At 51.8% G+C, this 21,602-nt stretch overlaps 2 protein-coding genes across 2 annotated transcripts in view; both read right to left on the reverse strand.

Moving 5' to 3' along the window:
- Window positions 1–5,253: 5,253 nt before the first annotated feature.
- The window catches only part of LOC6597792 (chaoptin), a 125,199-nt gene continuing 108,850 nt past the window's right edge, over window positions 5,254–21,602 (reverse strand). The window contains exons 3-8 of the mRNA XM_026990742.1: window positions 18,323–18,617; window positions 17,555–18,268; window positions 16,510–16,772; window positions 8,855–11,798; window positions 8,052–8,617; window positions 5,254–7,063 (exon numbers count right to left, since the gene is read on the reverse strand). Of these exons, the coding sequence (XP_026846543.1) occupies window positions 6,032–7,063; window positions 8,052–8,617; window positions 8,855–11,798; window positions 16,510–16,772; window positions 17,555–18,268; window positions 18,323–18,452 (5,649 nt within the window). The 5' untranslated portion in view covers window positions 18,453–18,617 and the 3' untranslated portion in view covers window positions 5,254–6,031. The remainder of the gene's footprint in view (window positions 7,064–8,051; window positions 8,618–8,854; window positions 11,799–16,509; window positions 16,773–17,554; window positions 18,269–18,322; window positions 18,618–21,602) is intronic.
- On the reverse strand, window positions 13,490–14,455 carry LOC6597793. The gene has a single exon (XM_002022889.2). It carries the CDS (start codon window positions 14,231–14,233, stop codon window positions 13,667–13,669), a length of 567 nt encoding a protein of 188 aa, XP_002022925.1. The 5' UTR covers window positions 14,234–14,455; the 3' UTR covers window positions 13,490–13,666.

Raw genomic sequence — 21,602 nt, forward strand, 5'->3', positions numbered from 1 at the left:
TTTTGATGCCGATCGACAGTCTGGATCCTCGCGATCCTGGGACAGTTTATCCCTCAGCGATCTGGTCAGAGATATAGCCTTCCGAATATTTGAATGCCAGTGGAAAATCCCGATTTATGTGAGAGTTCTCCGAAGGTGGCTTTGGACATCGACGTACGCTTGGACCACCAGCTATACCATGAGTTTAATCAGCCAAGAGCTTTGCGAAAACGATTGAAAATTGATTGGAAATCTCTTTAACGTTAAGAAGGACGGACTTCTGACTTCATCAGTGCTTATGGTATATATATTTATTAGACAGCTACAGAGCAAACATCTTTCGGAACAGCGACTACTTCTTAGCGGTACATATGTACATATGTACATTCCAATTGGGATGACTTTTCAGGTGAGGCCTGATCATCTTGCATTGCATTTTATTTTAATTTATTTTATTTTATTTATTTATATGGCATTTGGCGTTCTCCATTTTTTTGTTGCACATTTTAATTAAATGGAAATTTCCGCTGTCTTGAGCACGTTTTCTCATCAACGGCATTAAATGCTATGCAGAATTTTAATTAGGCCCGCGGCACACACCCATAGCCACGCCACGCCAGGCCATGAAAGTGTATATGCAACAGGATTTGTAGCACGATTGCAACTTAGGATGCCAGTGGCGGCGGGGCAGCGGCAGCGGCAGCGGCAGCGGCAGGAGTAGGAGTTGGAGTTTCAGCATCACATACAAGCAGACACTTTGAGATTCGGCTTACTGCATGTGGAGCGTGTCCCGTGCTTCGTGCTCCACGCAGAGGAGGATTAAGCCCTGTTTACACTACCGAATGCAAAATGTTAAATAATGATACGCTGAAGTGGGGCTGTGAGAGGGAGGAGAGAGAGACAGGGGTCGCTTGGAAAAGTATGTGGCCGATCGGAGCCGCCATATGCCATGCCACCAACGAATTTGAGGTTGACTCTCGACTTTCGAGTCCAAAATGCAAAGTGGGCCACTAAGCTGACGCGACTCTCCGTCTGTCTGTCTGTCTGTCTGTCCGTCAGTCTGTATGTCTATTTGCCCAAGAAGGCACCCCCGCCCGTAGGAGATGCTGTCGAATCTAGCTTACTTGTGCCACTCACAGTGGCAGTGGCAGTTTCAGTTGCAACAATAAGTAGTTGGGTAAGTACGGTAAGTAAGTTGTTTAATTAAAACAAAGTTTAATTGGCAAAATTTCCACTTTCCACTTGCCTTGTGGAGTGCGGAGTGTGGAGTGTGTGCTCTGCTCAAGACAAGATCATCATCCTGCCATCCTGCTGTCAGGATACAGATAGTGCCTCTCTATTGGGTAAATGGTGCTGCGACCACAAGTGGAGTTTCTGTCATCATCATCATCATCATCATCATCAGCATCAACATCAACGGACGATGTCAAAAGTGTCTGTCTTGGGTAGGACTTCAGCTTAATTGCAGAACATGAACATGACACTTCACTTGATGTCCATTCGAAGGGAGTCGCCTCCCGGTCGTACCTACGCTAACAGGACTCTAACAGTTGTAAATATGTCGCACTAATTGAAAATAATCAAATGGCTCCACAGCTCATCCAAGTTAATTGGCTGACATTCGTCCAGGTACAGTCGCTTCTGCTACAAGCTGCAACACGATGACGACAGACAGAAAGAGTCATTCAATGGCAGACTTTCAATAGGCGATAACATTTCAGAAGGATTAGGGTTCAGGTTCCCAACAAAACAAGAGGCGAACAGCAGTCGATGGAAGGCACAGATGACTGTTGTAAGCTCGCATCGGATCTCGTTTTGGATGGATACCACAAATATGCCGCACATATTTCTTCTTTTAATACCTCGGCAAAAACAAACCAATAACAAATAGCCATCGAATCACCTGGAATCACAGCCGCATAGCTGCCATATGGAAAGATATGCCACAACAAACTGGTGCGGCAAAGGCATACAAAAAAAAATAAAAATAAAAGTGCGAAACATATTTCTCACATGAATACCACAAAACTATTGAAAATTACTATAAACAGCATCGCCCAAAACGTATGGACAAAGGACAGACGGACACCATGGATGGCCAGGGAACAGCCAAAGCCAACAAAAAATATTTTTTATGATATAAGTACGAGTACATCCACGGCACTGCTGACCAATACCAATACCAAAACTACCGCACGACACGATTCGATTCGATTTATGGGCGTCGATTTGTGGGCAGTTCTTTATGTACATACGTACGGACATATGTGTGTATATATTCCCGCAATATGTGTACACACCCGTATATATTGTTCTGGTTGTTGGCAACACAGCACACAACACACAAAATCAAAATCAAACAAAAAAAAAAAAGAGAAAGGAAAAGGAAAAGCTGAGCGAAAAGTTTTTCCATTAAATCAATGAAGCGCGCAAAATATTCGCACCAAAGCAGAGGCGACGCGACGAAAAGGAGTCGGGAATTGGCCAACTTTTGATTTGCAAGGATTTGCCCGCGGCGGCTGCACAGCACCTCCCTCAGATAAACGTGCACCCAGCCAAAGGGAATGTGCCATAAAAGATCCATTGGAGTCACTTTATTTTAACATCAATTGTGGAACACCGATATGCCGCTGAAATGTATAAGATCTCTCCTCCCATTTGTCGTTGCACTAGGACTAAAGATATCATTGGAGAGTACCTGAATTATCCTTGCCAACAAATAGTTTTTGCCTGTCCAATATCCCTTGGATTCGAATTCATTTTGTAGTCATCCGAGCTTGGGACGCGGGGCCTTGGACTAGCACCTTTCACCTCCTATCAGCCGCCATCAGCCACCAACCAACAAACCAACGCATTTCAAGTGTCATTCCGTTTGTTATACACACATACGATATTTGTATGCCTGATGACAGCTCAATTTTTTGCCATAGTTTTGGCACTTTTTTCTCCCGTGCCAAACAGAAAATGCACAAAAGTTGCAAAACAAAAAACTCCCACCTCGGCCTCGGGTCAACAAAAAATAGAACAAAAAGCCAATTTCGGCCTGACCAGAGCAGAGTGGTCGCGTGGAGCCGCAGGGAGCCAGCGGCAGGACATATGTCTGTACAAATGTACGAGTGCACTGAAAATGGCGACGCGCGGACAATAAATGGCCACATGACAAAACATACGTTCCGTGTACAAATTTATGTCATAAATTTCTTTTTGAAGGCCCCTCGGACATTCGTTTGTGGCGCCGAGGTAAGGAATAGAACATATTCCAGGACGTGTGGGGGCTGCAGGAGTACACTATTGTATCATTTGTCCAATGGATCAGACGGTACCATTGCCGTTTCTTTACTTTAATGTGATTTTTTTTGTTTTTCTTAAACAATTGCCCAAACTTAGAGACACTTTAAGCTTCCAGTCGATGCGATGGTCACCACTTGGATAATCATTGAATAAATGTTTCACAAGGTTCTTGAACCTTTTTGTGCTTTCTGTCGTCTCAACAAACCTCGATGGCATACTCAGCGGGAATGTACACTGTACACCTAGTTCCAAGTGTGGCTCTGCATTCGGAAAAACTGTGCCCAACGAATGTTAGTTGAAAGACGATGTTATTATTGCGTGGCTTAAGTAGACCTGGGTGTAATCACAAGCAACTCGACACCCCTTCAGATGGATGGCGACAATCAAGTGGCCGATGCAATGGCTGTGCTCGGCTCAGAATTTTCCAATCCCACTTGTACCAATCAATAATAATTCTGAAATAAACGCCCACATGTACTGAATAAATTTGTGTATGATTGGTACTTTGTAGAAGGTCCGGGTACTTACATGCGAGGGGGTCCCATTCGATGACACAGCAAAACAGAAAAAAGAGAAAAGAAAACCATGCTTGAAGTTTTCTTGTCATTTATTAATATTTTACTTTGTGTGTTTGCTGCCGTACAATATTCATTTGGTTTTCAAATAATTACATTTATTGTATTTGTTGTATGTTTGTTTAAATGTTACTTTTACTTTTACTTTTACTTTACCTCCGCCTGTGCCTGTGCCTGTGCCGTGTATCTGCCTCTGCCTCGAATGCCCTACAATTGAACTAGAGAAGAGAGTGCTGCTGCTGCTGCTACTTCTGCTCCTGCTGCTGGCCTTGTTTTTTTTTTTTTTTTTTTTGGTTTCTTTTTGTAGAGCATAAGGAAAGTCTTCTTGTAATAGTATGATTTACGTTTTGGTTTTTCTCTCTTTTCGGTTTCTGCTGTTTGCTGTTTGCTGCTTGCTGTTGTCTTAAGTTCAATTTTTTTGATTCTGATTTGCATTTGATGAGTATTTGCTGTTGTTGTTAGTGTTTGCTCTTAAGTTGTTCATGCATGCATACGTAGTACCTATAGTTGCTATTGTAGCTGCCTCCGATGTTGTTGTTTTTGCTCTTGTGTTTTGCATATAACAATATTAAAATATTTGAAAAGGGCAAGAACACCCCAATCCGAGCACACAGTGGCAGCGGGCCAGAGGGGCAGGGAGTACAGTTGTATGCAGCATACACAAAAGCATATTTCTGCAACTGCAACTGCAACTGCAACTGCCACTGAAGCCTCCTCCTGTCCTCCTGTCCTCCTGTCTGTGTACCTTCGGTACTGTGTTTCTGGGAGGGGAGCCACATTTCTGGCATTTTCTTGGGTTTTGATTTAATTTCACTTAATTTACTAGAAATTCTTGAGCATTTACCTTGGCCTCTTGTCTTGTTATTGCATCAAGCTGTTCATTTCACCTCACTTGGCCAAGTGCCCCCTCCGCCCCCACCGCTCCTCTCCACTCCGCTACGTTCTCGACTAAAGCTTAATTTGTTAGTTAACTGGAAAGCAATCCGCAAACTGAAGTAACTGAACAAGAAGTATAAATACTCGTAGTACTACTACTGTTCGTGTGCCTGGAACTCTTTGAGTTCTGGCCACAATACATGCGCATATGCGTACGAGCACAAAGGATTGTGGTTGGTTGTTGTTGGGCGGGGCGGGGCGGGGCGGGGCAGGCAGTGGGGGACCCTGCACTTAAATTAGTTTACTTTATAGTTAATTAGTTAATATTTTTCTTCAGATATATATTCTTCTTTATGCTAGCTTCTCCGTTTGATTTCGTTCTACTCTCATCTCTAGTGCTTTTCCACTTAATGCGATGCTAGACAAAAAAAAAGTAGAGAAAAAAGAACTTTCCCCATTTTCAATTCACTAAATCTAGCTCCAAAAAAAATGTCTGGTTTTCCAATTACATTTATATATATATGTATATATGTATGTGTGTGTGTATGTATTGTATGTGTCTGTGTAGGGTGTATATTCATTCTTACAGATAGTTATGGGATTTGGTTTGATTTTCCGCCATCTGAAATGGTATTTACGATTATATATTTCGCACTCTAATGGCCATTTGGAGTTCGCTCTGATTCCCCATTTTATTTACATTGAAAACTTGTTTGCTGCTCCCCACTGCACTTCCATTGCCTTTCGCCTTGGATTGCTCTACTTTCAATTGTCATAACTAACCGAACGTTGAACGCATCTTCATGATTATCACTAACCTAGATTCTCTCTCTCTCTCTTAATCTCTCCTTCCACTTTCTTTAGCTCTGTTTTAGCTCTATTTTATTTGGCTTTCATTTGGTTTTGGGAGGCATACATATTTTCTCAGTTTCTCTTTTAATTTCCCTTTTAATTTTCTTTTTCTTGAGATTCATTGATTCGTTTGATTCACCATCGACATCGCTCATTCTCTTATGCTAAGCCTTCTTATTCGTATGATTTCTGGATTCCAAGCTGTATCCTAAGCATTTCTTTGATTCTTTCTTGAATTGAGTTCATGGACTGAAGGTCATTCAGGGGAATGGGAAACACTCAGTGTTTCAGACACCAAAGGAAGTAAGGAAGGAAGAACAATAGTTTTACATGTTTTTTCGGTAAAACATTCCCGATTCGATTTATATAGCTAAATTCTTGCACTCCTTTCGTACCAGTGTACCTTCCAGACGGTACTGGAATCATTGGCTACCCTTTCAGGACTCTTTTTTGAGCATCTAGCACACGCTCAAGTGGTTCGTGTTGAGGACCACTCCAGCCGCCATGTATCCCGCAATGCCCCCGTTGTTCTGCCGATGCTGCTGCTGCTGCGCCGCCTGCTGCTGGTGTCCATGGTGTCCGTGATGGCTGTGGCCAGCTGCTGCCACCGGCTCCACAACGAGTCCTCCCCCAAGGGCCGCAATGGGGCTGCCCGCCTTGGCCATGGGCAGGGGCACTCCGCCAATGGGGGTGGTGGCCGTGGTCGTCGTCGTTCCAGTGCCGGTTCCAGTGCTCAGGCTGGTGCCGCTGATGTGGGCGCTGATGCCGCTCGGCACACTGGACATGTGCGTGGCACTGGACGTGGCTCCCGAGACGGCTGCCGATACGGAGGCGGAGCCCGAGCCGGCTGCCGCCCCGCCACTGCCACCGGCCGCCGCCGTGCGAGCGAGCTCCTCGTTCGGGATGGAGAAGTGGCGGTACGAGATGTACTCGGGCGGCAGGGCCGCCTGCCGCTTGGCGTTCTCGATGCGCTGCTTCTTGAGCTTCACGTAGCTGAGCACGGAGATCATCACGATGAAAACGATGATGCCCAGGCAGCAGCCCACGATCAGGCCCAGGCGGCGCGTGAGGATCGAGTGGATGAACCCGTTGCTGGACAGCCCGTTCTCGTCGGTGATCAGGCTGGGCGTGGAGTCCAGGGTCTGCACATCGGTGCAGGCCGAGATGTGCGAGTTCTTGAGCACCTCGTGCAGCACATGGTCCGTCACAATGCTGTTCTCCATCAGCGACTCCTGCTGCAGCTGCTGCAACTGCTGCTGCTCGTGGCCGTACGGGGAGTACGACTCCGGCAGGGGCACGGAGACGGCGCCCATGGGCAGCAGGTCCTCGTCCCGCGACGAGTCGTTCGAGTGGAGCCTCTGCAGCGCATTGGCCAGCGGCTCCGAGAGCCAATTGCCGCTCCCGATGACGCAGATGTGATACCGCGTGTTGGGGCTCAGTCGCGTCAGTTTCGTGGAGCTGGCCGTCCCGTTCAGCCGCTTTCCGTGTATCTGAGGAATAAATTAAGCAAGTTTTCAAGATTGTTATTGTCATCCGCATCAGCCGCACCCATCTCCATGCCCATACCCATCTCCATCTCCATCCCATTCCCATTCCCATCATCGTCATCAGTGGCGTCGATGCCCGCGTGTCGCTTTATTAAAAATCTCCCCTGCGGCCTGTCCTGTATCTCACTCTCGCGTTTGCCATCCCCTCCAGATTACAGTGGTCCACAGCGATGGCTTTCTATGCCAATTCTTAGACCACATATATGTAGTTTTTTGAGGGATATCTTTATGGAAATTTAATGATATCTGACCAACCATCGGAATATGGCCTATAATACACAGAAGAATGACTGGAAATCTGCAAATATTTGCATTACCTCCTGTTGTGAAATGCTTCCCATAATTCGATTGAGATACTTTTTGGTCAAAGGCCCCGAAGCGATGGAACTTTCCGAGCCCTAACCAGACATGAAAGCCTATCGATTGCATTAACCTAAAACAATAGTTTGGCAAGAATGAAGACTTATGGGGCAGCCCAGCTATCCGTATAACTTGATTATACTATTAAAATGTTCATCCTTTGAGGCCGTGGCCGTGGCCGCACTTCTGTGGCCGCTCCCACTGTCCCACTGTGCCACTGTGCCGCCATCCGTCCCGTCCGTGTCCTGTGCGGAAAGCCAAAATTAAATTTTGTGTGCAGAAAGTTGTGCACTTTATCGCCAATCGAAGGCCCCACAGGCCCCATGGCCGTGGGCTCCGGCTCTAGTCCTGTCGCTTCCTCCCCGTCCTGCCCTGTCCTGTCCGTTGATTAAGCGTTTATTAAAAGAAAATTACGAGGATATCAGGGACACGGGCCCACAGTTCCGGCCATCAAATTACTTTGAAATTTTCCAGTCGGCGATGGGAACGGAGAAGGGAATGGGTATGGGGATGAGGATGGGCAACTCAAACTCCACCTCCACCTCCACCTCGGACTCGAACTAGAACTCACCTCATCCGTGGCCAGGGGGAAACGCTCCCTGTCCCTGTCCCTGTCTCTGTCCCGTTCATGCTCATCACGGTCCCTGTCCCTTTCCCTCTCCTGCTGCTCCTGATGTCGCTCCCGGCCGAAGTCCATGTCCCGGTCAGGGTCCTGCTCCCTATCATCATTGCCATTGCCATTGGCATCGCCATCCCGTTCGCGGTCGCGTTCACGGTCCGTTGGCCCGGGAACGAGGCCATCACCGGTGGCATGGTAAACAATTTCGAAGCCATTGAGGCCCAAATGGTCGCGACTCTGCCAGGAGACGACCACCGAATATGGCTGGATGTCCTGTATGGCCATTTTCGGTATTAGCGGCGCATCGCAAAACTGCTGCGGCTCCATGCGGCCAAACACCTTGCCACGCAGCTCCGTGGGGTGTTCGCACCTCAGATAATTGATGGCATCGCCGCCGCCGCCGATGCCGATGATGCCGCCGCCGCTGCCGCCACTGGCCGTCGACAGGGACCATTTGCGATGATCCCGTAGCCATTCCCAGAGCTTTTGGGCATCGCAGCTGCAATGCAGTGGATTTTCTGTAACGAAACAAATTGGCCATGACAGCGGACATTAAAAACGAGTGAAAACCGGCCAGTCAGCCCCAGGCAGGGCCAGACAGGGCCAGACAGGGCCAGACAGCGCATCAAATGCTCATCAAATGCTCATCCGCGGGACTTTCTAATACAATGAGCATGAGACTGCAAGGTCTGAAGTCTGTCACGGGATTTGCCTCAACTCTCGAGGGAATACACAACCTAAAGGGGGGCACTCACCCTCCAGCCGTAGGGTCCTCAGATTGGTCTCCAGCGGACGCAGCGGATCGAGGGGCACCAGCTCGAAGTAGTTCTTGCGCAGGTCCAGGAGATGCAGCTTGCGGAGGAAGCGAAAGGCGTCGTTCGACAGGACGGTCATGCGGTTGCCCATGAGGAGCAGCTCGACGAGGCCGTGCAGGTTGCGGAAGGTCTTCTTGGAGACGCGGTCCAGCTGGTTGAAGCTCAGGTCGAGCGTCTGCATCTGGGCGAGGTCAGGGCTGAACTCCTCGAGGTCCTTGAGGGTGTTGTGCGAGATGTTGAGGAGACGGAGCAGGCGCAGGCCCTGCAGCCGCTCCTTGGGTAGCATCTCCAGCTCGTTGATCCCGATGTCGAGTGTCAGCAGATTGGTGAGCGACCTGAAGGCCCCGGGCGAGATGCGGGTGATGCGATTGTTGACCAAATGCAGGTGCTGCAGCCCCTGGAAGGCCTCAAAGTCCTTGGACGTCAGTATGGAGAGGTTCGTCTGGCAGATGTAGAGCTCCTTGAGGTACGGGTACCGCTCCTCCTTCACCGTGTAGATCTTGTTGATCGGATTGCCGGTCAGATTGAGCCAGGACAGGCGCGGTATCGACACATCCGACAGAGCGGAGCTGGGGATCTGAAGGAAACGATTGCTGGACAGGTCCACGCGCTGCAGATTGATCGAGTGGCGCAGGAAGTTGGCCGGCAGCGAGAGCAGCAGGTTCCCGCTCAGATCGACGCTGTCCAGCTGCGTGAGGTTCACCGCATTGAAGCCGCTCAGCGAGTTGATCCTGTTGTCGCGCAGGACGAGCTGCCGCAGATTGAGCGTGCCCCGCAGCTTGAAGAAGTCGATGGACGTGAGGTGGTTGCGGGCCAGGTCCAGCGTCTCCAGGGTGCTCAGGTTGTAGAGGGCGATGTGGGGGAACTCCACCAGCTGGTTGCGGCACAGCCGCAGCTCCTTGAACACGTTCAGGCCGCTGAAGATGTTGCGGTTCATCTGCGTCAGCCGGTTGTCGCACAGGTCGATGCGCACCAGGTTCGTGTTCCGCGAGAAGAGCTGGTCGGGTATGTGTCCGAGGCTGCAGTTGGCCATCGAAAGGTGCTGCAGCGAGCGCAGCTTGTCGAACATCCCGGCCATGATGCCGCCCGATGCCGTGCCTCCCATGCCCACGTGGCTGAAGTTGTTGTGCGACAGGTGGAGGCGCCTCAGGCCGGGCACGTCCAGCCGCTGGATGTCGGCGGGGCTCAGCTGGTTGCGCTCCAGGTTCAGCTCGTTGAGGTTCTGCAGCGACTTGAAGGTGTTCTGCTCCAGCTTGCGCAGCGAGGTGTTGGCCAGTTGGAGCGTGGCCAGGGGCAGCTCGTCCAGGAAGACGTCGCGCGTCAGCTGCACCAGGGGATTGTGCGAGAGGTCCAGGGACTTGAGCTGCTTCAGCCGGTTGAAGGCATAGCCCTCGATGGCCTCGATCCAGTTGTGGGCGAGCGAGAGCTCCTCCAGGCTCTGCAGCGGGGCGAAGTAGTCGCGGCGCAGCTGCTTCAGCTGGTTGCCGCTCAGGTCGAGGAACTTCAGCTGCGTGAGGCTGGCGAAGGTGTCCTTCTCGATGTCCCGGATGCGGTTGTCGCTCAGGTAGAGCCGCCCCAGCAGCGGCGTGTCCACGAAGAAGGAGCGCTCCACCTTGGTCAGCTGGTTGTCGCGCAGCCACATGATCTGGATGCGCTGCTGCTGGCGGAAGGTGCGCTGGTGCACCTTGTGCAGGTAGTTCGCCTCCAGCTGGATGGAGAGCAGCGAGGAGTTCTGCTCGGGGAAGATGTCCTCGAGCACCGTCAGCTGGTTGTCCTGCAGGTTGATGTGCTGCATGCTGGTCAGCGTGTGGAAGGCCCCCGGCTCGATGTCCTCGATGTTGTTCTTCTGGATGTGCAGCTCCTGGAGCGACGGCAGCGGCTCGAAGACGCCCTTGCGCACCCGCCGGATGCGATTGTTGTGCAGCCGCACCTCCCGCAGCTGCTCCAGCTTGCGGAACATCCCGATCTCGAGGTCCTGGATCTCGTTGTTGTCCAGCGACAGCGAGGAGAGCCGCACGCACTTGTCGAACAGCGTCACGGGCACCAGCGGAATGAAGTTCGAGCGCAGATACAGGTGGTCCAGATTGGAGAGCGTGCTGAACACGTTCGGATCGATGTGGGCGATGGCGTTCGCCTCCAGGTAGATCACGTCGACGTTCGTCGAGTTGGTGAACGCGTCTGCCGGCAGCTCCAGGATGTTGTTCTCCGAGAGGAAGACCTCCCGCAGCTGCGGCAGGTTCGAGAAGACCCCACTGATCGCATGGATGTGGTTGTGGCTGAGGTCGACCGTCTGCAGGCGCTTGTTCCGATCGAACACCTTCGGATCGAGGGCGATGATGCGGTTGTGCGACATGTCCAGCGACATCAGCTCCTTGAGGCTCTTGAACGCCTCCGGCTGCACAAGCTCGATCTGGTTGGCGTAGAAGGAGAGCGTCTTGAGCTGCGGAAAGGCCCGGAAGCAGTCGTGCACGATCTCCCCGAACTGGTTTGAGCTGAGGTCCAGGAAGATCAGCGACGGCAGCTGCAGGGCGGCCGCCGCCACCGCCGCCGCGGCCGCGGAGGCGTTGTTCGTCACCAGCTGAATGTCGCCGTAGAAGCTCGCGATGCGGTTGCTCGACAGCCGGAGGACGCGCAGGTGGTCCAGCTTCCGCAGCGCCATCATCGGGAAGGTCCGCAGCCCGTTCTCGGACACGTCGATCTCCTGCAGGCACTCCTCGAGGCCGGCAAACGCGTGCTCCGGCATGCCCTGCAGCCGGTTGCCCTTGAGGTTCAGCTTCGAGATCCGCAGCCCATAGAAGCTGTAGTCCTCTATCCGCACGATCTCGTTGTAGTCAAAGTCCAGGGCAGTTAGCTTCTGCATCGAGCTGAGGGCCCGCGACGGCATCTGCAACGCAAAAAGCAACACAATTATTATTGGGCTGGGGCCATGGTCCGGATGCTGCCCTCGGGGGCACACCCGTCCGAAATTAAATGAAACAAATGTCATCGACATGTAATCAAGCGAAGAAGCACTGCACTCGTATAAAAAGGGTACGGCTATAATTAATCAACACGAGCCAACAGAGCGGTTTGTGGAATCTTCGCATCAAGTGTCATGGCGACGTTTCCGCCTTGGCCATTCACAATTCTCGCAGGAACGAGTATTTGCCATTCGCGTGGGGTGAACCGATTACCGATTACCGATTTTAAGAACAGCTGATTGTGTTCTTGTAACTTATTATAAATTCAAAGCTTAAAAGACTCCCATATTTCGAGTCAAGACGCGGACTCAAGAGATCTGTGTGTGTTCCTGCCACACCTTGAGGGCAAGGCCAACAGGAGTCTGCTATTGCTCATTAGACGCGAAAGCCTTTCCATTCCTTACCATTTTGTCTACTACTGATTGATTCTCTTACAGGTAAAAGCCCGCATTCTAAAGCGCCTGCAGCCGATCCGTGCCTCATCGACTGGACTGGCGTATCGTATCTGTCGCTGGCTGTATTACGTAAGCCATCCGACAACACCTTGCAGCTGTGGCACGTGTGTGTTTGCCCTGCTCTGCTTTCGTCGAGCGCTGCCTTTGTGTCGTGCCACTGGATTGTGCCTTTTGTTGCCCGCTAAATCTGTAATTAAAACCCGCCATTGTGCACCAGTAGTCCCATGGGCAGTCCATGCAGCATGCTGTTTAAAAAGCGCGCGCCCCCCCACAGGCGGCCCTCCGGGGCATCCCACCCTTCGCTTGTGGCGTGTGTTTGTTCACCTGTTTCTACCGTTTTACCTGTTTGGCATCGCCGCGAAATTGCTTTTGATGCCAATCATTGAAAACTTTGCACAGCTTGCGTATCTGGCCAAAGCAGAAAGGCACTGGCACTGGCACTGGCACTGGCACTGGCAGTGGCAGTCGCGGGGTCGGAGACCGGGCCAGAGGTGCAGTGCAGCTTCTGCCTTTGCATTGTTTGCGCATTTTTTTGTCCAGAGTCTCCACAGCAAGGGCTCCTTAGCTGGCGATGCAGTTATGACTGCCACTTCTTGGATTGGAATGTCACTGTATGCATAATCCGAGCAGGTTGCAGGTACTCCAAATAATGGCTTGTGGCGAGGCACAAGAAAGGGGCAGCATTTCTGTCTTGAAAAACAGCAAAGTCGCCAGAATGTTGTATGCTGAGTTTCGTTCTTTTTATTCCACAGAAATGTCCGCCGCTGTCCGGCGAGTGTGGGCGTGAAAAGTGTCGCCCACGGGGCCCAAGGAAATGTGCAATTTTAGGGGCGGGCCTGCAGTGTCACCTGACATGGGGCCAAAGCGAATAACGGCCTTTTAATTAATGTACTGACACGGAAATTTATGGCAGTCGATTTTAATTTATTGAACCTCTGCGACGCGGCGCCGTTTGGCGCCTTGGAAGCGCGACGCAGCCCGGCCCGGCCCGGCCCGGCCACGATTCGACCGAAATTTATGGCCAAGTCATTGCCCGGCTGGCCAGAAGTGCAGGAGAGAGAGCCGTAGCGGAGCCGCAGAGCGGAAAATGCGGGAAAATGGGGGAAAATGTGGAGAAAATGGTCTGCCATAAAATGATATTTATTTTTATTGTTGGCACATTATGAAATATTTATGGACATTTTGAATTTCAAAGACAGTGAACAGTGAATACAACGGAAAAAAAGAAAAAAGTTACGGATTCACGGGATTTCAGCCACAGTTTCGGTGTTTCGGTATTTCGGTGTTTCGGTATTTCGGTATTTCGGCATTCCGGTGCAGTGGGGTCTAGTGGGGATCTAATCCTTGCTGATGATGGGCCGGGTCCGGCATCGGCGGCCACCCTCGCCCTGGGTGATGCCGCGGCAGCGCCACTGCTCGGTGGAGATCCATTGGTTGCCGGGCTTCCTGGAGCAGTTCCTGCGCCTGGCCTCGCAGCGGCTCTGAACGCTGCAGCCGCCCTGGCGGTTCTTCCAGCAGCTGGCGACCTTGTCCTCCAGGCACCAACGCTGCTGGCACTCCCTTACGCGCTTGCCGTCGCGGCTGACCGGCGCCGGGGTGCGGAGACGGGGAGCGCACCGGCCGGAGGCGCCGCTGCCTCCGACTATGTTGCGGCATCGCGTGACGCAAGTCTGCTTCACCGGCTCCAGGCCGTTGTCGCGCCGCAAGCAGTTCTTCTCCCGCAGGCGGCAGGGCAGCAGCCTGGTGCACGTGTTGGTGCGGCTGTCACGAACGCACACGGTCCGGCTGCTCAGCAGGTCCTTCTGGGTGCAGCGGCCCGCGCAGGGCGGACGACGGTTGTTGCCGTCGACCCCAATGGACGCCACGAGGACAACGAGCCCCAGAAGAAGGCAAAGCTTGGACATGGCTGGGAATGGGATGGCTACGGCTCTTCTCAACGGAATGCGGAGGAGTGGTGCCCGTTTGCCTCGCTGAGCCGCCTATTTATGGAGTCCCCCCGCCAGAGAATACATCCCAAACACCCACTCAACGTGCCACATCTGTTCTGTTGTTTGCCCCAAATCTCGATCGGCAGTGAATGGGATTGATCGAACACAATAAGCGAAACAAAGCAGAGAAGAGTCAGAAGAGTCAGAAGAGTCTACAGTCGGCAGTCAGAACAGTCAGAACAGGCACTCAAGTGTCAATGTAGTAAATGTAGCTCCGAAAAACAGTATAAATTTCCTTAGTGTACACAATTTTAGCATTCACTCGTAAGCAATCCAGCTCCATTGTCGCGAAGAACCTCCAAGATGCACTGCCAACAGTGGCTCATGCCCGTGGCCATGGCCATGGTCTTTGGTAAGTGGGGGACGAACACGAACACGAACACGAACAGGCCCACGGCGTCCTCGAATTAACCGAGTAATCACGTTCCCCACAGCACTGCTGCAGCTTCAGCCGGCGGGCAGCACCAGTGCCAGCAGCAACGAGACCCACACCACCACCACCGTGAAGGCCGTCAGTGGTGCAGCAGCGCCTGTCTGCAGGCTGCCACCCGTCTGCATGGATAACAGCCCGCGCGTCTGCGGCAGGTTCCCCGATGGGAAGTGCCAGCGCTTCAACAACATCTGCCACCTGCTGGAGGCCCACCACAATGGGAAGCCAGCCGCTGTGGGGCACGTGCCTGCCCGGGAGTGTCGCCACGTTGCTGGCGTGGGGTACCTGTACAGACGCCCCTGCCACGACGGCTGCCCCGGCCGTCGGGTGAACTGCAGCCGCTTGCCCCACTCGGCGAAGATCTGCGTGCGCACCACCAACCACAAGGAGTGCCAGCTCCTGGCCAACGTCTGCCAGCTGCGCCAACGCAACTGCCGCGACACGCCGCGCCACAGTGAGTGATCCGCAGATGTGTAACCTCCCTGTAACGTGTAACCTCTAACCTGTAACCGTCTTCCTGCAGACTGGCACCGCACGAACCGGCGTCGCTGTGGGCCGGCCAAGCTTGGCGATGAGCCCAGGCCCTGCTTGCCCCTTCGAAATGCACCAAAAGCTGCCACCGAGCAACAGAAATCTGCTCTGGAAAAGAGAGAGGACTGAGGAGTCTCTCCCCCTGAGGTCTGCTCCCCCTGGAATAGAACGAGTGATACTGAGATCTGTTCCGTAGCATAAATTATAGTATTCACTGTCTTGTTTAGCGTAGCTCCTTCCGTAAGATAAACATTGAACTTACGCTAAGAATATTCTCATGGCTAGCATCTAGATAAACTTGATCTTGTTTCTATCATCAGAGGCTGTGGCTCGGGTTTGCGACCAAGACCAAGATCATTAGCTTCAGGGAAATATCCGCTTTAATATGCTGTGACACAGAGGACAAGCCTACTGAAAGAGCTCGAATACTTATGTAGTCTGCTGGATTCACGGATATTCAAGGCATTCTCTGGGCAAATAACACACACCTAATCTTTCTCTATTGGATCTTAAGTCTTCGGTAAATATCTAAATACGATGGATTGCATATGTTGGGGGAGTACTTTCACCGCCTTGGGCTCCTTCTGGGCTTCCTTTCGGGACATTCGTGGTTTCCGGCTGGCCGCCTTTCGCCTGCAAATTATTTTATTGAACGCAATGGTTTCTGGCTTTGGCTCGTTTGTTATTTTCGCCGGCGGCAAATTACTTTTTATGGCTGGCGGCGGAGGCCGCTACCCCGCTTGCCACATGCCACTTGCCCCTGTTGAATGTGGAGCACAGTACTGGATGGCCTGTCTGATTCGAAGCGGATGGGCCTGCCGCTGTTTTTCAAAATTTAATGGCTTAGAAAGCCATTTGCATTTGTTTTTTTTTTTCTTTTTTCTTTTTTCGGGTCTTTCCAACTTTGTTTAACATTATTTGGCGCCGTATGTTGCCCACTCCCACTCCCTCTCCCAACCCCACCCCTCTGTCAGTTGCCGTTGGAACGGACTAATTAGTTTGGCCTGGCAACGCTGTGGCGGCGGCTCTGCGGTCTGGCAGCGCTGCGTAGTGCAATTTAGGGGTACTGCTGTCTCTGTCCCTCTCGTACTCGCACTCTTCTCGGCGCAGCCCGAAAGTATGCAATGAAAACAGACGTAGAATCGATGTAGTATCGACGTAGAATCGGTGTAGAAATGCCACTTACAGGCCCTGTCCCCAAAGGTAAATAAAATCCTTAGCCGACACTCACCTGCGTCAATTTGCCATTCACAATGCTGAGCGACTCGAGGCTGGAGCGCACGTTGCGCAGGCTGTTGTCCTTGAGGGCCTCCAGGTGGGAGTGGGAGAACTGCAAGTGCCGGATGTGGACGCCCGGCTGGAAGACGTCCTGCGATAGCGACGTGACGGAGCGATCGAAATCGTAGATGGACAGCGAGTGGATCGGCGCCGAGATCCGCTCCAGGGTCGAGCGCAACGACAGCGCCGTCGTTCCGGGGCACTCCAGGAAGAGTCCTGCAGGAGCAACGAGGAAGCAAAAACATGTTTAAGTGTTAATTCCATAATCGACAGAAATTTGCGCAACGCATTTCAATTGGTTCTCCCCAACGGGCCAAAGGCTTCTGTCCAGTCCTGCCCAGTCAAGTCCTCTCCGTCTCCGTCTCCGTCTCCTGTCCCCATTATGTGCCTTGTAATGCATATTATTATCCTTGTCCTACCTTGTCCCCCCATGACATGTGCTGCCTGCCTCGCCTATCAATCAATACTCCTGTTGACACTGGGACTGGGACGGACTCTATTAATAGCTGAACGAGCATTCGTTTGAGTGAACCAAAGGCTGCTGTTGCACCGGCTTCCTCTATCGCTTAAATAGGGCAATTCTCAGCACTATCTCAATCGATCGACGGGGCAGGAGCCTCGTTGATGGATGTGGCATGCAACAGCAGCTTTATTGCTGGCTGCTGCTGGCTGCTGATGGCTGCTGATGGCTGATGAAATGATGCTGCCTGGTGTCAAAGCAAACAAATCCTGCCTGGAATACACATTAAATGTGTTCGAGTGGGACGCACGGACAAACAGACAGACAGACAGACTGTGCGCTGCTTTTCCTTGGGTTTGGGGCCCCCCAAGGAGCTCTGATTTGTTATGGGGCTCGTCCACACGTTCGGGGCGCAATTAACTTTTCCACCCCCCCCGCCCCGACCCACCGACGGACTGAATCGGACTGATTCGGACTGTCCTGGAGGTCTGTCCCGGCTTGATGCGTTTAATTAGTTCGGTCGACCATTCGCACTTACCATCTTCAAACTTGTAGCAGGGGCAGGCGGAGCTGTCGTCGAAGCTGGGGCACTCGATGCCAGCAGCTCCACCGCCTCCCCCTCCCCCTCCCCCCGCGCCAGCGCCACCGCCACCTCCGGCTGACGAGGATGAGCCGGCACCCGTGGAGCCACCATTGGGAGCACCCAGATCGGCGTAGAGCAGCTCACGTGCACTGCCTTTGGCACTGGCGATGAGGAGGCTGCTGGCGGCGGCGGCAGCCGGGGAGCGGGCAATCCTGGCCGAAGGTGTCATCGCTCCTGCGGCGGTCCCGGGCAGCATCGTCAGCAGCAGCAGCAGCAGCAACGGCAGAAGCCACAGGACATGCTTCCTCCATTGCCGCTGCAATCCGGCAACACTATTGCAATTTCGACGACATTGTCCCTGGTCTCGTCGAAGGAGAGGGTGCTGCTGCCGCTGTTTGCTTCTGCATTTGCTTGCTCTGCTCTGGGTCTGGCTCTGGCTCTGGCTCTGGCACTCGGCCTGCTGTTTGTGTTCGTGCTCCTTGGCAGAGTCTCGTGGCAGTCCCTCTGCCATTCCCTGTACCATTGCCATTTGCTCTATTTGATGTCCTTGTTGCTGACGCTGATTATGCTGGAGTGGGAGCTGCTGCTGCTCCTGCTGCGGCTCCTGCTCCTGCTCCTGGTGCCTGTTTTGACGGTTGGATGCTTGTTTTTTCGGCTCCTGGCCGACGCCTCCTGCCGCACTCCCAGCCTGTTGACAATTGTTAGTGCTGCTGCTGGTGCTGCTGCTGCTACTGCCGAGGGTCCTGGATGTGGATGTGGGTATGGAGTCGTGTCCGTTTGTTGACTTTGTGCATTTCGCTAATAAGTTTGCCAGCGCCGCATCTGCTTCTGCTGAATCGCTGCCTTTGCACATTTTTCTTCTCTCTCTCTCTTTCTGTTTCTCTGTATGTCTATGGGGCTATCTCTGCCTCTTTCCTCTTTCTCTCTCTCTCTCTCAGCCTGTCTCAATCAATGTGGCGCATTCGTATTGATGTGTCCCTGTTGCCATATCGGTGGTGGGGGCGGGGGAAGATGCAATCTGTGGAAGAGAAACAGAAACGGAAACGTAATTAATTCTAAATGTCAGCCACTTAAAAGGGGAACAAATGGCATTGGAACCGTTTAAAAATAGTCGTTTCTGTGAGTGTCTGTAATCTCAATCGAAAGTGATATATGTCCTACATCCATATCAAAGGAAGGGCACACCCGAAGCTTCTGAGGGAAGCGAGGCAGCACAAGCGACCGAGGAGAGCTGTCGCAAGACGCGTGCCGCCTAATGAAGGAACAAGTGTGTTCTTAGATCCCAAATCTTAATAATCATAAACCCATACCCGTGACATCTCCATCGCCCATGTTTTTCCACGAGAATGAATCACTTCTCCTAATGCCTTCTCCCCCAGGGGCATGTCGGAGCATGCGGCATCTATTATATAATATTTCGTAGCTTATGCTGGCTGCTCTTTCCGTTCTAATCCACATTCCCTGTTCCAGTCCTCGCTGTTTCGATGTCATTCCGCTGCTGGACAACGCGACAGCCGGAAATTTGGAATAATTAATATTTCAGCTGCTGTCGCTGGCATCTGAATACCCTTCAGAAAGGGTATCCACACCGGAAGGTACAAGTTTGGGCCTCGACGAAACCATTTGTTCCATTTTCCTACGGCATGCAAGTACCTTAGATCCTTAGGGATCTAAGCCTTCCAGTATACTATAGTGCACTTTCAGAGGGTATCTGCTGGTTCGAAGCCTCGCCACGTTCCTTCTTAGTTGTTGTTTGCGGAGCGCTCTTCCTGTTTTGGCCGAAACGAACGAAATTTCCGGTTAAGGCTGGCAGGGAGCAGTCATTCGACGCATTAGCTGCCATAATTTTAATGGCGTTTAATGGCCCAGGAATGGAATTGAATGCGGCCAAAAGCACGCAGAGGAGGGACGACAAAAAAAACGCATTAATTAGAAAACGAGCGAACAACGACTTAGCAATAAAATAATAATAATAAGGCAAGCCAACGTGACCGCCGCATACCAGAGCCCCAGAGTCCCTTTCCCTTTCGCCACCCCCCCTCCCCGTCCCCCTAGAGAGGCACTAAATTAGGCGCTCGCCTTTCGGCCAAGGGAAAAAAGAGCCCCAGCCTCAGCCGCGGCCCCGGCCCCGGCCCCAAGCCGCACAAAAATTCACGCACTTGACACAAATTCCTTTCGGGCGGCGGGCGAGCATTAAAATTGAAAATAAAAACAAAACGAAACGCAAATTGTGAGGTGACGGGGAGGGGCTCTCTGCGGCAGCAGGAAAAGCGGAAAAAGCGCTGCCCAGGCATGCAAGAAAATAATTCATAATACAAACGATGGCCATCCGGGCGAGGAAAAACGCACACCGAGAGGCTGCCATAATGTTGTCAGCGCAAAAAATGGCCACCAAATGGAGACCCGAAAAAAGCCCCAGACCCCCGGGAGAAAGACAAACGAAATTGTTGGCCGGGCACAGCCCCGCAAAATGGGTTAAAAGCTGGACCCTCACACGGGGGACCAGAGATTTATCAATTTGCTGGTTAATTACGGTTCAAGGGGGAAGGAGAGCCCGTTTCAATTGGTCGTATGCCAGGATCCAGCGTAGGATCTTGGGGAACATGAGCAGGAACTGCAGATGTCTCCGTAAATAATCAGTGTTCCAGCATAATTATGGCCCACTAGAAACATCAAATTGTGTTCCAAATCAAAGAGGATTGTCCATCAATAGGAGATGGTAATTCCTATTACCCCATTCAAACACCCTGCTAGAGGCCAAAGGCTAAAGGCCTTTCCTTTACTGAAGGAGAATCGGCACCTTTAATAGATCTTCGCTGCGAGAAGACCTGCCTCGAACAGCAACAGCGATGGGCGGTCTGTGTTGCACGTGGAGGCCAAGGCGCCGGCCTTCGTGGAGGAGAGGTGGAGTGCCTTTGCGGATGGGTAATCCTTTTGTGCTCTGAAGATCACTCAAGGCACATTGTGGCCAATCGAATCGGTGTACTATACCCCTGAGGGATTACGGCCGAGACTTTGGGAACGGCTTTGGGGATAGACCTTCCCTTTGAGTGGGTGAATTCGAATCAATCCTAGCAAGGGACATAAGTCGATTCCCGATACAACAATAAAACGCATCGAATTCTTCGAGTTCTGTAGAAGTATTCTCCCCAGTTCCTTCCTTCCAAAACTACCACCTAACAATGACCTCCATTTTAGGGGGGTTGGAGTGTCTTCCGCCGTTCGATGGGACACCTGTGCCGCCACCCTTTCGCGGCCTGCCCATGGGCGACAAATTTCCACGCTTTTCCATCCCCCGGGGGAGGGGAGGGGAGGGGATGGATGGCCGTGTTTTCAATTAGTGGCCATGACAACTGAAGTTTTTACCGCGCTTCGGTTCTTGCACCACTTTTTCCATTATTTTTATGCGGTTCTATTCGGTAGGATTCGTGTTTGTTTATTGTGTGTGTGTGTGTGTGTGTGTGTGTGTGTGTGTGTGTGTGTGTGTGCTTGTGCGTGTGCTTTCGGTTTTCAGCATTCAGTTTTCCCCGTTTTTCCGTTTTCCAATTGTCGCTGTCGCTCTCGCCGTTTGAGTTTGAGTTTGAGTTTGGATAAGTTCGAGTTTGCCCACTCGCTGCAGTCGCGGTTATTTGGTTAGCAAGTCAGTCACTCAGTCACTCATTCAGTCATTCACTCAGTGAGTCTGTGAATCAAACAGTCAGTCAATCGGTCAGTCAGTCAGTCAGTCAGTCAGTCAGTCAGTCAGTCAGTCATTCAGCAAGTTGCAATCGCATTTGCGCATAATTAAAAGTTAATTGAGTAACAACAAAGCGCTTAATGCAATTGGAAATTGAAAACGGAATAACAACCAAATGGCGGACCCAGTGCCGCATCAAATATGCTCTGGCAATTTATTTACGAGTATCGTGGCCAAATCAATAAATCGCCATATGAATAATATCTGAATAGCAGTCGAGTGCGAGTGTGTGGCCAGGGATTAACCAATTGATGGGCGGCGAGCAGC

The sequence above is a fragment of the Drosophila persimilis genome, unplaced genomic scaffold, assembly GCF_003286085.1.
Source record: "Drosophila persimilis strain 14011-0111.01,24,50 unplaced genomic scaffold, DperRS2 tig00000606-arrow-arrow-pilon, whole genome shotgun sequence".
Lineage (NCBI taxonomy): Eukaryota > Metazoa > Arthropoda > Insecta > Diptera > Drosophilidae > Drosophila > Drosophila persimilis.

What these genes read in the sequence shown, in the direction of transcription:
- LOC6597793 (XM_002022889.2), bottom strand. Translation starts at nt 14,233, where the DNA reads ATGTCCAAGCTTTGCCTTCTTCTGGGGCTCGTTGTCCTCGTGGCGTCC.